At 32.8% G+C, this 13677-nt stretch overlaps 1 protein-coding gene across 1 annotated transcript; it reads right to left on the bottom strand.

The window, feature by feature from the left end:
- Positions 1 to 11183: 11183 nt before the first annotated feature.
- Positions 11184 to 11784, bottom strand: LOC114375939 (agamous-like MADS-box protein AGL62). Its single transcript, XM_028333811.1, has 2 exons — positions 11605 to 11784; positions 11184 to 11519 (listed from the first exon to the last, which is right to left on the bottom strand). Exons 1-2 carry the CDS (start codon positions 11782 to 11784, stop codon positions 11184 to 11186), a joined length of 516 nt encoding a protein of 171 aa, XP_028189612.1.
- Positions 11785 to 13677: the final 1893 nt, after the last annotated feature.

The following is a 13677-nucleotide window of genomic DNA, read 5'->3' as shown; positions in this document are numbered from 1 at the left end:
GAGAAGAGAGAAATAGAGAGAAAAAAATGTGTCAAATAGATGTTTATTATAAAAGGGTGTACATGTATCATTACACAAAGATTTTAGGAAGAAGTTTACGTTGCATGTGAGACCTTTTAAGGACCATGAGGAAAATGCATTTTGCATCAATTTCAAAAATGCAGTTTAGTTAAGGACCAAGAGGAATGGTTGGAAGAAGCCCTGAAAGATATAAAGCTTCACAGGTCATGCAAGACCTGTTATTAAATCTTGAAGCTCATCATGGGTATGAACTGCAAGGTAATCAAATGTTTATAGGAAGATTGATTTTGCCTAAATATTGACCCTATATCCCTTTACTTTGAATTTCATAACTTATCCATGGGATGACACTCTCTGGACCTCTGGTTTCTTTTGTACCTACAAAAGGTTAGCTAATTTGGTGTGTTACGAAAGAATGAAGAAGGGTATTCATAAATTTGTTGCAACCTGTGACACTTTTCAACACAATAAGTATGGCACCTTGTCCTTAGTCTATTGCTACAACATTGGATATTCCTACACATATTTGGTCTAATATTTCTATGGATTTCTTTCTGGGTTTACCTGAGCAAAGGGGTAAAAACACCATTTTGGTGCCCGTTGACTGAGTCACTTAGTATTTTTATTTCCTTACCTTTAAGCCATTCCAAAGATTGTAGCAGAAATTTTCCTTATGAGAAGTGATTATATTGCTTGGTTTTCTAGCTTTTATTGTTTCAGATAGGGATAAAGTTTTTCTCAACCATTTTTGGACTAAATTATTTTAATTAGTGAGCATTTGTCGACTCAAATTTATTTTGACATATCATCCACAATCAGATGGTTAGACTGAAGTGGTTAATAGATGTTTAGCCATGTATCTCATGCTTGGCAAGGACGAAACCAAAACAGTGGCTAAATTTTGGTTTAATACAAATTATAGAAGTGTTGCTAGGTTGAGCCCCTTTTAAGGCTTTATATGGTTAGGACTCTCCTATCCTTTTAAAAGGAGCAATAATGGAGGTCAAAGCACTACTAAAAAAGGTGTTTTTTACGATGCACATTCTAAGGTAGTTTTAAAGAGCCGTCTTAGAATGTGTTGCGGTGGCATTAATGTAATTAAAGGCAAGAGAACAACGACGTTTTTTAATGACCGTCTTTGTAGGGGTAGAGGCACAATGGCAATTTCGTAAATTACACCTCTACAAAGGCGGTTGAGTGTAGAGACCATCTTCGTTAGCATCGATATAGTATTGCTTATACGGGTCTTCATCATCACTTGCGCCTATTTTGCAACAAAAATTAATCATTAGTAATAAACCGGTTGATACTTCATACTTAATACACAAAAAGTCAATATAATAATTAAATATATACTATATAATAAATTCATGAATTCATTAATATACTGATTATTATATATAGTAATTAATATCAATATATTAATTACTATATTAATTATAATGAATTTATTAATTAATTAGTATACTAATTAAATTTATACTATATTAAAAATATTTTAACAAAATTCAAATTCAATCCGTATATTACATTTGAATTTAATATATTAATTAAACATATTAGTTTATTAATTTAGTATATTATAATTGATATATTAATTGTCATATTAATTTAAATTTAAATGTAGCACTAATTACTTAATATATGAAATTAAGAGTTAATATTAATTATAATGAATTTATTAATCAATTAGTATACTAATTAAAATTATACTATTAAAAATATTTAAAAAAAATTCAAAGTCAATCAGTATATTTCATTTAAATTTAATATTAATTAAAAGAATATCAATTTACTAATTTAGTATATAATAATTGATATATTAATTAGCATTATAGTAAAAAATACTCAATTCTTTTACTTTAGTTAATTTGAACATTGATATTAATGTAATTTAATATTCATTAAACAAAAAAATTATCTCTCTGATTTCATCCCTTAGTATAGTCATTAAACTAAAAGTGGTGACAAAGAAAAGATTCAATAACTTTTGACGAGTCAAAATTTAAACTAGAGACTATAAATTGAATTCCGAAAAATTTTAGAAACTAAAAAAGAAGTAAATCCTTATTTTATTTATATTCTTTATTGTTGTATTTTATACTTTGTAGTAATAGAAAATATGAATTTGATTTAAAAAATAAAAAAATAATTTGAAAATTTAATTAAATCTCTAGGTGGTGTTCTTATGAATTTGTGAATATTTGTAAAAAGGATATAAAAATGACTTCAATGGGTGCTAAAGTAATTAAACAATCATTTTTAATTTCTAAACCCCTAAAATTCCTAAACACGTCCTTGATTCCTTTCCCTTCGGGCTTTACCATACATTACTAGTTGGTGCCAAATCTCAAATTCACTCATTGTTCTTAATTTTAATGAAAGTTGTCCTCTCTTCTCTTTTAATCTTTTTTTATGACTAAAAAAGGTAATATCTCTTTATTTGAATCTTGATCTTTTTAAAATACTTTTGTGGGGGATGAGGTAAGAGAACTCACAAAATTCGTTGGATAGCATAGGACAATATATGTAGAAAGAGAGAGAAGACGGATGACTAAGTCTAAAAAATTTTAAAAAGGAAAAAATCAATTACAACACAAATAGTCTCTAGATATTGATAAAAAAAATGTCATTTTTGTCTTTAAAAGTGTAAATCGATAACAATTTAAAGGTTCATTTGAGGTGGTAATGAGTTTTTAGTTGTTTATTTTATAATATAATTTTTCAAAACACAACACATTCCACAAAAGATGAGTTGAAATGATTTTTAACTCCATTTTGAAACACTTTTTCATTTACTCTCGAAATAAAATAAAATAAAATAAAAAGAGATTTGTAAATATGGTTTCATTTTAAAAAACACACTCTCATTTCCACTACTACCACTATTCAACCACCACCACCATTTCATTGTTGTTGTCAGGACATGCCATCATCACCATCATTTCACCATTATCACCACTTTCACCATCGCTACCACCATCATTCCACCATTGTGGTCATCGCCACCACTATCGCCACCATTCCGCTTGTCACCACTGCCAATGTCTCCATTGACATTACGCCACATTTGCTACTACCACTATCACCACCATCATATCATTGTCACCACCACCTATACGAAAACCATTTAGTAAGAATTATTCATATTGTGACAGGCCAGACAATAGGTGAAAAGGTTTCAGAGAAATCCTTGTTACAGATTTGATTAAATCCCTTGCAACTAACCAAACCTTATATTTTTTAATAGAATAATCGAGATTCTCCTTGATCTTGTAAACCCATTTGTAACCAATCAACTGGAAGAGACACCAAAGACCATGTTTTATTAAATATAGGATCATCATACTCCTGCTCCATGGTATGCTTCCAAGGAGGAAAAGCAAGGGCTTGCATAACAATACAAGGTTCTGCAATAGTAAGAAGAAATATGGGGTCAAGCCAAGGTTTAACAATACCAAATTTAGATCGTGTTTGCATATGATTGGTATTTTGAGGTGGTGGAGGGGGAGTGGGAGATGAAGGTGAGGTTGGGGTAGCAGCAATAGTGCTAGATGGAGTTGAACGTAGATGGGTGGGAATAAGAGAGGAAGAAGATGAGGGACTATAATTCGTAGATGAAGTTCAAGGGTTTTGAGAGGGTAAAATACCAAGGGAAGGTGGAGATGCTGCTTTGGGTGTGGACAAAGAGGGAAACCTGCATTCATAGAAGAGCACATCTTTGGAGATGAAATTTCTACCATTGGCATCAAGACATTTGTTACCCTTGTGATTAGGAGAGTACCCAAGAAAAATGCATTCACAAGAATGAAACTACAACTTATGAGAATTATAAGGTTGTAGCAAAGGAAAGGAAACACACCCAAAAACCTTCAAAAAAGTATAATCAAGATCCTTGTGAATTAGAGTTTGCAAGGGAATAGCATAATTTATGAGTAACAGACAATTTATTGATGAGATAAATGATAGGGTGAAAGACATGATCCCAGTAGGAAATAGTTAGAGAGGCATGAGAAAGAAAAGTTAATCTCATCTCCATAAAGTGACGATGCTTCCTTTCAATAACCCCATTTTGATGATGGGTATGTGGATAAATAAGACAATGAATAATGCCCAAAGATGCAACATATTGTTTGAAGGGTTAAGCAAATATATTGATAAGGATTCTAATTCTAATAAGTAGCATACTATTGAGGCATATATGAATGTTGTTGCAAAGAATTATATTGTTGTGGAGGGTAATAAGTAGGATTAAACATGTGATAGCAAAATAAAGCATCATGACCAAACTTGTAACAAACTTGACATTGTGTGTTGCTCCTCTTCGACCTCAACAATCCCTTCTCCATCCTCTGAAACCTGAATTGTAACCATTTTATGACTAGACTAAGATGAATATTCTTTTTACTAGGATGAGTATTGGATGGACAATTGGAGCCAATATACTAAACTTGAGGTTTATTTTCAATTACAACTTAAGTGAGAGTAGACTAAGCAATATTTAGAGAAACAAATTCAGCAACATCTTTTTCTTCATTAATTCTTTGTTCAAGCGCAAGGAGTAGGGATTCAATTTTGTCAAAATCAAACCAATTAGACTTACTATTGATAAGAGTAATAAGAGACTCAAATTCAATTGGTAATCCTTCTAGAATTACATCAAGTTTTTCTTGCATTAAAACATTTTCTCCAATAGAGAAAAGTGAATCAGAAATAGATTTGATGCACATAAGAAACTGAGCAATAAACTTATCACCTTTCTTCGAATTTTGAAGTTTAGTGCCTATATGATATGCTTAAGCCTTGATTTTGGATTGAAAATGATGATGAATCTTTGCCAAGAACTGCCATGAGTGATGACATCCAATAAATTTGCGAAGAACAAAGGAAGAAAGTGAGGCTTGAAGCTGCGAAAGAAAAAGTTGATCTTAAAGTTCCCAAACAATATACACTAGATTCTCAATTCCAACATTACAATCAACATCAAAGAGAAATCAATTAGGTCTTTGCTGTAAGACATGAATTTGATGAAGTCAACATGCGCGAAGAACATGTTCAACCTATTGAAGCCAAACAAGGTAGTTTTGATCGTCAAGCTTCTCATTTAGTGATCTTAGTGAGAGATCGATTTAGAGTTTGAATATTTTTGGAAAATCTTCAATAGAGAATCATTTTGGAAATTCAACTGAGAGGATCCTTGCTACTTCTTTGTCTTCTTGCATGCTAAGTATTTGTTTTCATTTATTTTGTACATGTAATAATTGCACCCTTAATTTAGACTTTTTTTTTGTAACTTTTAATGGTTTTCTAACATTCGCAATAACAGAAAACCATACAAGATCTTGACATAAATGATTCTCACAAATAATAGATAAACAATATGTATATTTATCCATAATGAGACTTCTCTTTGATGTGTTTTGATTCCTTAAAAGAGGAGGGAAACAAGATTTCATTTCCTTTGAGTCTTCTTTCTATTCTCTCTATCTTTCATGATGGCGGCTAGGGTTGAGAGAATACTCTAAATGTCAGAAAGGGGACCTTATTTCACGTTAATGGGTATTAGCCCATTTAAAATCACTACTTCTATCAAATATCAGATATCTTTAGAAATCACTCCACCTAAGCTCATGGACAATTTACAATTTAGTTCATAATCATTAAGTATTATTTATTTATTAGTCCTTGATATGTCACATGCCTCTCACATGAGACATTAAATCTTACATTCTCCCACTTGTCTCATGTGACATTACCTAACATCATAGACGAATAAATAAATAAATAAAACTTACATAATGTGCATTGTGATGGCTAAATCTCTTCATACATTAGGCACATCATAATTTCATAATTGAGAATAGATGCTAATTTGAGTCATGGTGGTTGTACATCAATTAATCAACATAGTCTCTTCCATGCACCACAAATCAGACTTCTCCTTAATATGAACATAATTAGGAGCACATAATTGGTCCAACATAATGTCTTTATTTAAGATGGTACTTGTTCACATTACTCTTGTATAAATATGCATACAAATGTATAGAACATGTAATAAGAAACATATCATAGATGAGCTCAATGTTACACTCAACAATCTTTATTAGCAATAATGCCCATCTTTTTTGCATGCTTAATAAATGCATTTGGCCATAATCCATTTTCTAAAGGTTGATTATCATAAGGTTTGTATTAATATGTTCTACTGTCACTCTTTGTTTTTGAACTTCTTTCACGACAAAGTACTTTAATTTCACATGCTTAGCACCTTTAGAGTATTTGTCATTCTTAGAAAAACATTGTTATAGATTTATCACAATAAATTTTCAACAGCTTAGGAATAATGTTAACAATTTCAAGCCCTGAAATGAAGTTTTGCAATCAATTAGCTTGAATTATAGCCTTAAACCATGCTACAAATTTAGCTTCCATAATGGTCAAAAGTTCTACATGTAAACATGTGATCATTTATTCCTCAAAAGTATCTCAAAACTTTCTTTGAAACATTCCAAAGTTTCATTCCTGGGTTACTTTAATATCTCTCTAACATTCCAACGGTAAAGCTTACGTCTGGTTGAGTACAGACTTGAGCATACATAATACTTTCAACAACTAACACATATGAAATTGCTTCAATTTATTTTTGTTCCTAATCATTCTAGGACATTATTCAAGACTAAAATTGTCTCCTTTCTAAGTTGGAACGATTGATCCTAAGCATTTTTCCATCCCAAATCTCTCTAGTACTTTATTGATATATGCTTTATGAGACAAACCTAACAATCCTTGTGATCTATTTTAAAATATTTTTATTCGTATCATGTCACTTGTCTCACCCATATCCTTTATTTCAAAATTACTAGAGAGAAATTTCTTAGTCTCATGAAAAAAGACCAAGATCATTAGTTGCAAACAAAATATCATCAACATTCAAAATCAGAAATATAACCTTACTCCCAGTGACCTTCAGATATATACATGGATCAACAATGTTTTCCTTAAATCCAAAAGAAACAATGGTATCATTAAACTTCAAATACCATTGATGAGAAGTTTGCTTAAGTCTGTATATTGATTTCTTTAATTTGCACACCATGTGTTCCTTTTCTTCAATTGAGAACCCCATTGGTTGGTCCATGTAAACATTCTCCTCTAAATCTCCATTAAGAAAGGCAGTTTTCACATCCATTTGATGTAACTCCAAGTCATAATGGGCTACCAATGCCATGACAATTCTGGAGGAATCCTTTCGTGAGACTAACGAACATGTTTCTTTATAATCAACATCATCTCTTTGAGTAAAACCCTTAGCTACAAGTTTGGCCTTGTACCGTTTAAGGATTCACGATAGTCATGTTTACTCTTAAAGACCCACTTATAACCAATTCTCTTGCAACCTTTGTTATTGTGTTGCTTTTCTATATTGTTGTTTGGAACAACATCTAGAGGAACACTCACTTTACTACTAGAGGCACAAGTCAAAGGAATTGTACTCCATTGATTTTACCATTTTTAATAAACCTTGCATTTCCAGTTTCAACAACACTCATACTATGATTAGGACAATAAAATCTACACCCCTTTTATTTTTTTGGATAACCAATGAAATATCCATTAATTGTTCTTGCATCTAGTTTCTTTTCTTGTGGATTATAAATCCTTATTTATGCCTGGAAACCCCCAACATGCAGGTGTCTTATGCTAGATGTCCTATTAGTTCATAGTTCAAAAGGTGTCTTCGGAAATACCTTACTAGGAAACTTACTCAACAAATACATGAAAAATTTCAATGCGTACATCCTGAAAGATATGGGTAAATTTAGAAAAGCATGCTAATTCAGGAAAGTAAAGGTGAACTTAGTGTAAGAAGCCTGTTAATTTGCACCTATAAAAGAAAAAAAGAGAAGAAGGAAAAGACACACAGAAATTCCAAGAGAATACAATTCCTTATAGAAGACAAAGGCTAGAAGAAGGAGAAACAAGCATTGAGAGTCATTCCTTCCCTCCATTTCCTTTCTTTTCTTCTTCCCTTTACTAAATATTCTCCTCTTGCAATTGTAAAGTCTCCATGACAAAGAGAGGCTAAACCTCCTTTGTTGGAAACTTTACAGCCAACTACTCTTGATGTAATTTATCTTCCTATCTATTTAATAACATTTCATTTGCATTATCCTTTCTTGTGCATAATATTATTGCTCGTGACTTGATCACCCATTTGCATGGTAAGTTTTAGGGGTAGCATTGGGAAACATTATTTTCTAATAGAACTGGGAAAGAGTATCTAAATAAAGTCATCCCTAGGGATAAATTGATATTTGTTTAGCCTGTTATACATCTTTATTCTTAATGCAATTTACTATTTTAGCTCTGCAAAGGGATTTGGGAGAGAAAATAGATAAATTAGGTTCTTTCATGTGGGGGATCAAAGTTAGAGTATACTAGTAGATGTAGGTGTAAATTAAAATAATTATAATAAGAGAAAAATCATTAACGTTACATCAAAGTAGCTTTGGTAGGCTAAGTTTCCAACATTCTCATCTTCTGAATTTTCTTCTACAATAATATTGGATTTTCTCTTCTTTTATGTTTTTCATTAATTAATTTAAATTCTTGTTTAATTTCTCCTTTTATTTGATTCAATTATCTGCCAATTTAAATTATTGTTTTCTCATAACCTTGTTAAATCAATTTTCTTTAAGCTCTTTTATTAATATTTATCTACCTAAGTACAAATAAAGTCTTTGTGTGACACTCGGACTTCTGTTTTAACTTTACTACTTGAAACGAATTGGTGCACTTACCAATATATCAACAATAACATATATCTTTAGAAACCTCTCCACTTAAGCCCATAACCCATTTCTAATTTAGTTCATAATCATTAATTATTATTTATTTATTAGTCTTTGATAAGTCACATGTCTCTCATAGGAGAAATTAAATCTTACATTTTTATCTTACTTAATTGAAATTTAATTGCATTTTTTTCATCAATTTCATTTTTCCATGCTTAATGCGTTTAATAAGGTGGAAACTAGCCAAACGTAGCCAACTTAAAGTTAAGTTGGGAGAGAGATTTTGGGTTAAAGATGTGAAAACCTAAGACATATAAAGTGCATAGGCTCCAGAAGGGGAGGTGTATATGTTGTGTGCACTCTTTGAGAACCGTAAGTGTAATGCATGATTGTTCAGTGAATGCACCTGAAGAATTAGGGTATTTTCTTTCACACAGTATCAAAGGGACCAAACTCATACACATTATTTGTCATCCATGAAAATGAGTATACCAATATTAGTCGCTACATCAACCAACATTATCGTGACTAACATAACATATTAACTTTAAGAGTAAAAAGGTTCATGTTCCTGAAATAGATGTAGACCTTAACTTGCTCATTCTTCTTAATAAGATACACTATATTAGGAAACTCTTCATATTTTGCCATTCTAATCAAACTTGTTGGTAGTAGCCACTCAACTTCCTCCTTGGATTTTGGAAGAAGTTCTAGATTGAAGTTCCATGATAGATGTTTATTTGGATTGAATCCTCCTTAACGAGGAGTCTATGTTCTTTCAATGATCTTTCCCTCTTAAGAATTTTGTGCTACTTCAAAGAAAAACAAACCATATGGTTTAAGATCAGTTATTGCAACCTTGTCCTTTTCCCTTATTGGGTGAATTGACAAACAATCATTATGACAAATTCCTCTATTTTAGTTATCTCCAAGACATGGTTCCCTTGTGGTGAATAAAATGCAACATTTATAATAGAGATTTTGTTCAGAATGGACCTTGGTCAACAGAACAATCTCAACTTTGTCTTATGTCGAAAAGATCATTAATACCTAGTGTAAACTAGATGTCACACACATGCATGTTGGGATTTGACCTATTCCTCCTAGCAACATTGTGGTATATGACAACTTAACATTAATAATAAAGAAATTTAAGGTGTTGCTCTTAGAACCTACGATGATTTTTGTAATTAGAATGCCTGTAGCCATGGCAAGGTCCTTAATAAAGGTTGTCATCCTCGTGTTTGTTTTGACTAAGGTTCGTAAATAATTTAGTTTTTAATTTAAATTTCCTAATTTTATGGTTCATATTGTTTATTATTTTTATACATTATTTAAATTAAAATATAATAATTTGTTTAAAATTATATATAACTAAGAGCATCTTCAATGCTAGTTCCGTGGCAAGTTTCTTAATGTGAAGAAACAGGTTCTTGAAGAAATTGTGCACTGGAGGAAATCCATGCGGAAGGAACCGTTCCTTCAAATTAAAATGAGTTCCTTATATAAGAAATAGGTGCTTAGCATTAAAAAAAATATTATCTAACATCAACCACCTTCAATCCACCCATGTACAAAAAAGAGGAAAAATAACTAGAAGAACAAGAAAAAATGAATAGATCTGGAAAAATACAAAGGGGGAAAGGAATATTGAACAAATTTTGAAAAATCCATATCATCATCACTGACGATGGTTGCACAAGAGAGCGGCGGTAGTGGGTCAAGGATTGGCGGTAGTTTCTTAGGAGTGACATAACATTGTAGGGACCACAAACACATGATTAACAAACCCATAAAAGAAATCATGGTTAGAGATGCTCTAAATTAGTTTTTTTTGTAAGTTAGTTCCCTACATCTCTAATCCCAACAAAATGAAATTGAGTTTTAACTGTCTATACATACCTATTTAATATAGAATAATCAAAATTCCAAACAAGAGTTCAAAAGATTGGAATTTAATATAGAATTAGATTTTTTATATAAAAGATTCCCTTTATTCAAGCAAGACAACACAACACAATTCCTAATCACAAAAGAAAAGAAACGACCTAAAGGAAAGACACTTCACCAACATATGATGAACATTATTCAAGACAACAAAAACCCAAACCCTGTCAATCCATTTCCCACACATGAAACAGGTTATGCCAATGCTTATTCTAAACCAAAATTAAACAACATGAATTAAAAATTCAAATAAGACATCATCGATCATTGGAGATCTCTTTTGAGGGAATCAAAATAACCCAAGAGTAGGTCCATCTCCATGTCCATTTATATGAATGTTGTTAAATTGACGATGGCACAAGATACTCCCATCAATCACACCCACATAGTTTTGCATTAGTGGTGGCCGGTGCATAGTCAAAGTGCTATTAACATTGGAATAAGAGCTTCCACCTGTAAAAAAAACTGAGTTGATGAGTTATAAGTAAGAATGCCCTCAAAGAGAAGCTTCTCATATTTTTCATCGACATGTGTCTTCAGCTCCTCCAACAGCCTCTTATACTTCTCGACTTGGGCACTGTTTATTCTTTCAATTGGTATGGCCCACCAAAAGTGATCCTCCGCAACCTGTAACAAATGATTCAAATCCTCTATGTGCTTCTTTTCCTTGGCTAATCGGTTGGCCAGGTCATTGAGGTGTGCGTGGAGCTTATGCTCGTCCATGGTGTTGTAGGATAAGAGTGGGAGATGGGGCTTGCATCATATAGTGTTGGATAAAAGAATCCATGTTGGGGCTACCGAAGGAGAAAAATCGACTACAAGGTGAGAATAAGATCACAGCAAGGTCCACACTGTAGAGGGGGGCAAGCTCACTTGCTTTCTTGAAAATCTCAGTGCGACGCTTTGAGAACGTCACTTGAAGGTAACGCTCATTGTTCACCTTCTTCATCTCGATCTTTTGTTGACCTTTGGTCTTCTTGATCCTGCCTTTCAAGCTTGGCACGCTTTTTGAATCCATGGATTATAAGTTATGCTATCAATATGAATATGAGGTGTGGAATATAGTAAGGCTTGGGTTCAATTTATAGGCATATTGGGAGTTTGGTTTCACAGACCAAATGTGCCGGCTTAAAATTACCAACTTGTTTTTTGACTACATTGAATTTGTTTCTAGATTAAGCGATTTGGTAATCTTACACTACTACAAAATAGTCTTTCCATGACGTTCTATCAACGTTGGTTCTGGTAAAACCATCATAAACAAAGATGTTGTGGTAATTTTGTAAATAAATGGCATGTGACGACATCGGTTTCGTAAAAACCGCCGTGGTATATCGATCTACAAAGTCAGTTTCGACAAAATCGTTTAGGAATGTTTTCTCATTTTTGACCTATATATGGCGCACTTATTTCCCTCTCACTCACGCCCTCATTGCTTTCAACTTAACCTAGCTAGTGTTACCCCTCGGTGTCCCTCACTGTTGCTCTTGTGGTCTCCCTTACCGTTGATCTCGCACTCTCTGTTGTTGTTGTACTCGACTTCGGCATTGATGATGAGTGAGGGTGTTGACTCCATTGCGCGCCGCCTTGGCCAACCATATTTGGGTTTTGGGATTTTGATGAGGTTGTCTCTGTCGCGCACTGCCACTGCTAGAGAAGTGAGGCTTCCTTCTCTGATAACGGTGGTTGTGGTGAGTGCGAACAAAACGACACCGCTCAGAAGGTAATAACTTTTGTAGACTCGTTGATACTATCCATCTCTCGAACATGGAATCGAAAGGTAATAACCCTCTATTTTTGTTACTCTCTGATTGAATTGATTTTTTGGGGGAATATTAAATCTATAACACAATGTTTTGTTTTAGGGCAAAAGGGTACGGGGAACTCGTTTGCGATGGTAGTGTCTCTGCTTAGTAGGAAAGCCAAACTTCACAAAGAGCTTCACAATATTGAAAAGTAGGTAGATTTTTTAGCGTTGGCATTTGGGTTCCCTTTGTAGGTTTTTGACAATAAGTGGAGGGTTCAGGTTCCTCAAATTACCTGGGTGTGTTTTTCTTTGTAATTTTGTCATCACCAATGAATACAATCTTTCTTTCTCTGTTACATTCTTTCTCTTTCTTTTTCATCATACCCTGTTCCAATTCTATCACTCTTTTCAAAAGTATTGTTGCACACCCTTTAGTTTCTATGATATATCCACATGCCATGGAGATTCTCATTTGGACTGTTTAAGAATGTGGGAAAATTAGGTAATGCAAGTGTTGTGATAAGTTAGAGAAACAAAATGTCATATCTATCCGCAATAGATTTACCTCTGGATTATTGCACTGTTGTTTTTAAAACACAACCCCCACCCTTGTCTCTACAAGAGTCCCTCTAGGAATTTTCAAATTTCAAATATAAGGATGTATTGACATTTTCAAAAATATTTCAATTTTAATTTATTTCTTGCTTAGCTGTTCCATACTGTCCATTATCCATGACCCATGATCCATTTTTCATTTTTTTTCTTGTTTGTTATTACTTTGGGTCATGAGTTTAGGTTTTAGTTGTCTTGTTTGAGTAGATTTATAAAATAAGATTTGTCCACTGGGGTAAGTTTCTAAGTAAATCTTATTGTAAGCACTGTAAAAGAAATTTTGTTTTGTCTTTATAGAAATTTTAACAATTCAGTTTGAGGAGTAACACTAGAGTTATCCTTTGTTCATATTTCATTGCATTCCTCTGTTCAATTGTTTTACTTTCTTGTCTTTTTACTAGCTATGAAGTTCTGCTCTCCTTGGATAAGGAAAAGCACCAAGTGGAAGACACATCACACAATGGATATGTCAGATCACTCTCACTACGTAAAATTATAGAGAGACTAGTCAGGGTCATGTTATTTTGCGAGAGTGCTCCAACCATGTGGGAT

Source organism: Glycine soja, chromosome 2 (assembly GCF_004193775.1).
Source record: "Glycine soja cultivar W05 chromosome 2, ASM419377v2, whole genome shotgun sequence".
In the NCBI taxonomy this organism is placed as follows: domain Eukaryota; kingdom Viridiplantae; phylum Streptophyta; class Magnoliopsida; order Fabales; family Fabaceae; genus Glycine; species Glycine soja.
The sequence above is the reverse complement of the archived record's forward strand: the minus strand, read 5'-3'. Positions and strand labels throughout refer to the sequence as shown.

What these genes read in the sequence shown, in the direction of transcription:
- LOC114375939 (XM_028333811.1), bottom strand. Translation starts at nt 11,784, where the DNA reads ATGGATTCAAAAAGCGTGCCAAGCTTGAAAGGCAGGATCAAGAAGACC. An exon ending in TCTACAGTGTGGACCTTGCT is followed by an intron (nt 11,520 to 11,604) that starts GTGATCTTATTC and finishes ATATGATGCAAG; the next exon opens with CCCCATCTCCCACTCTTATC.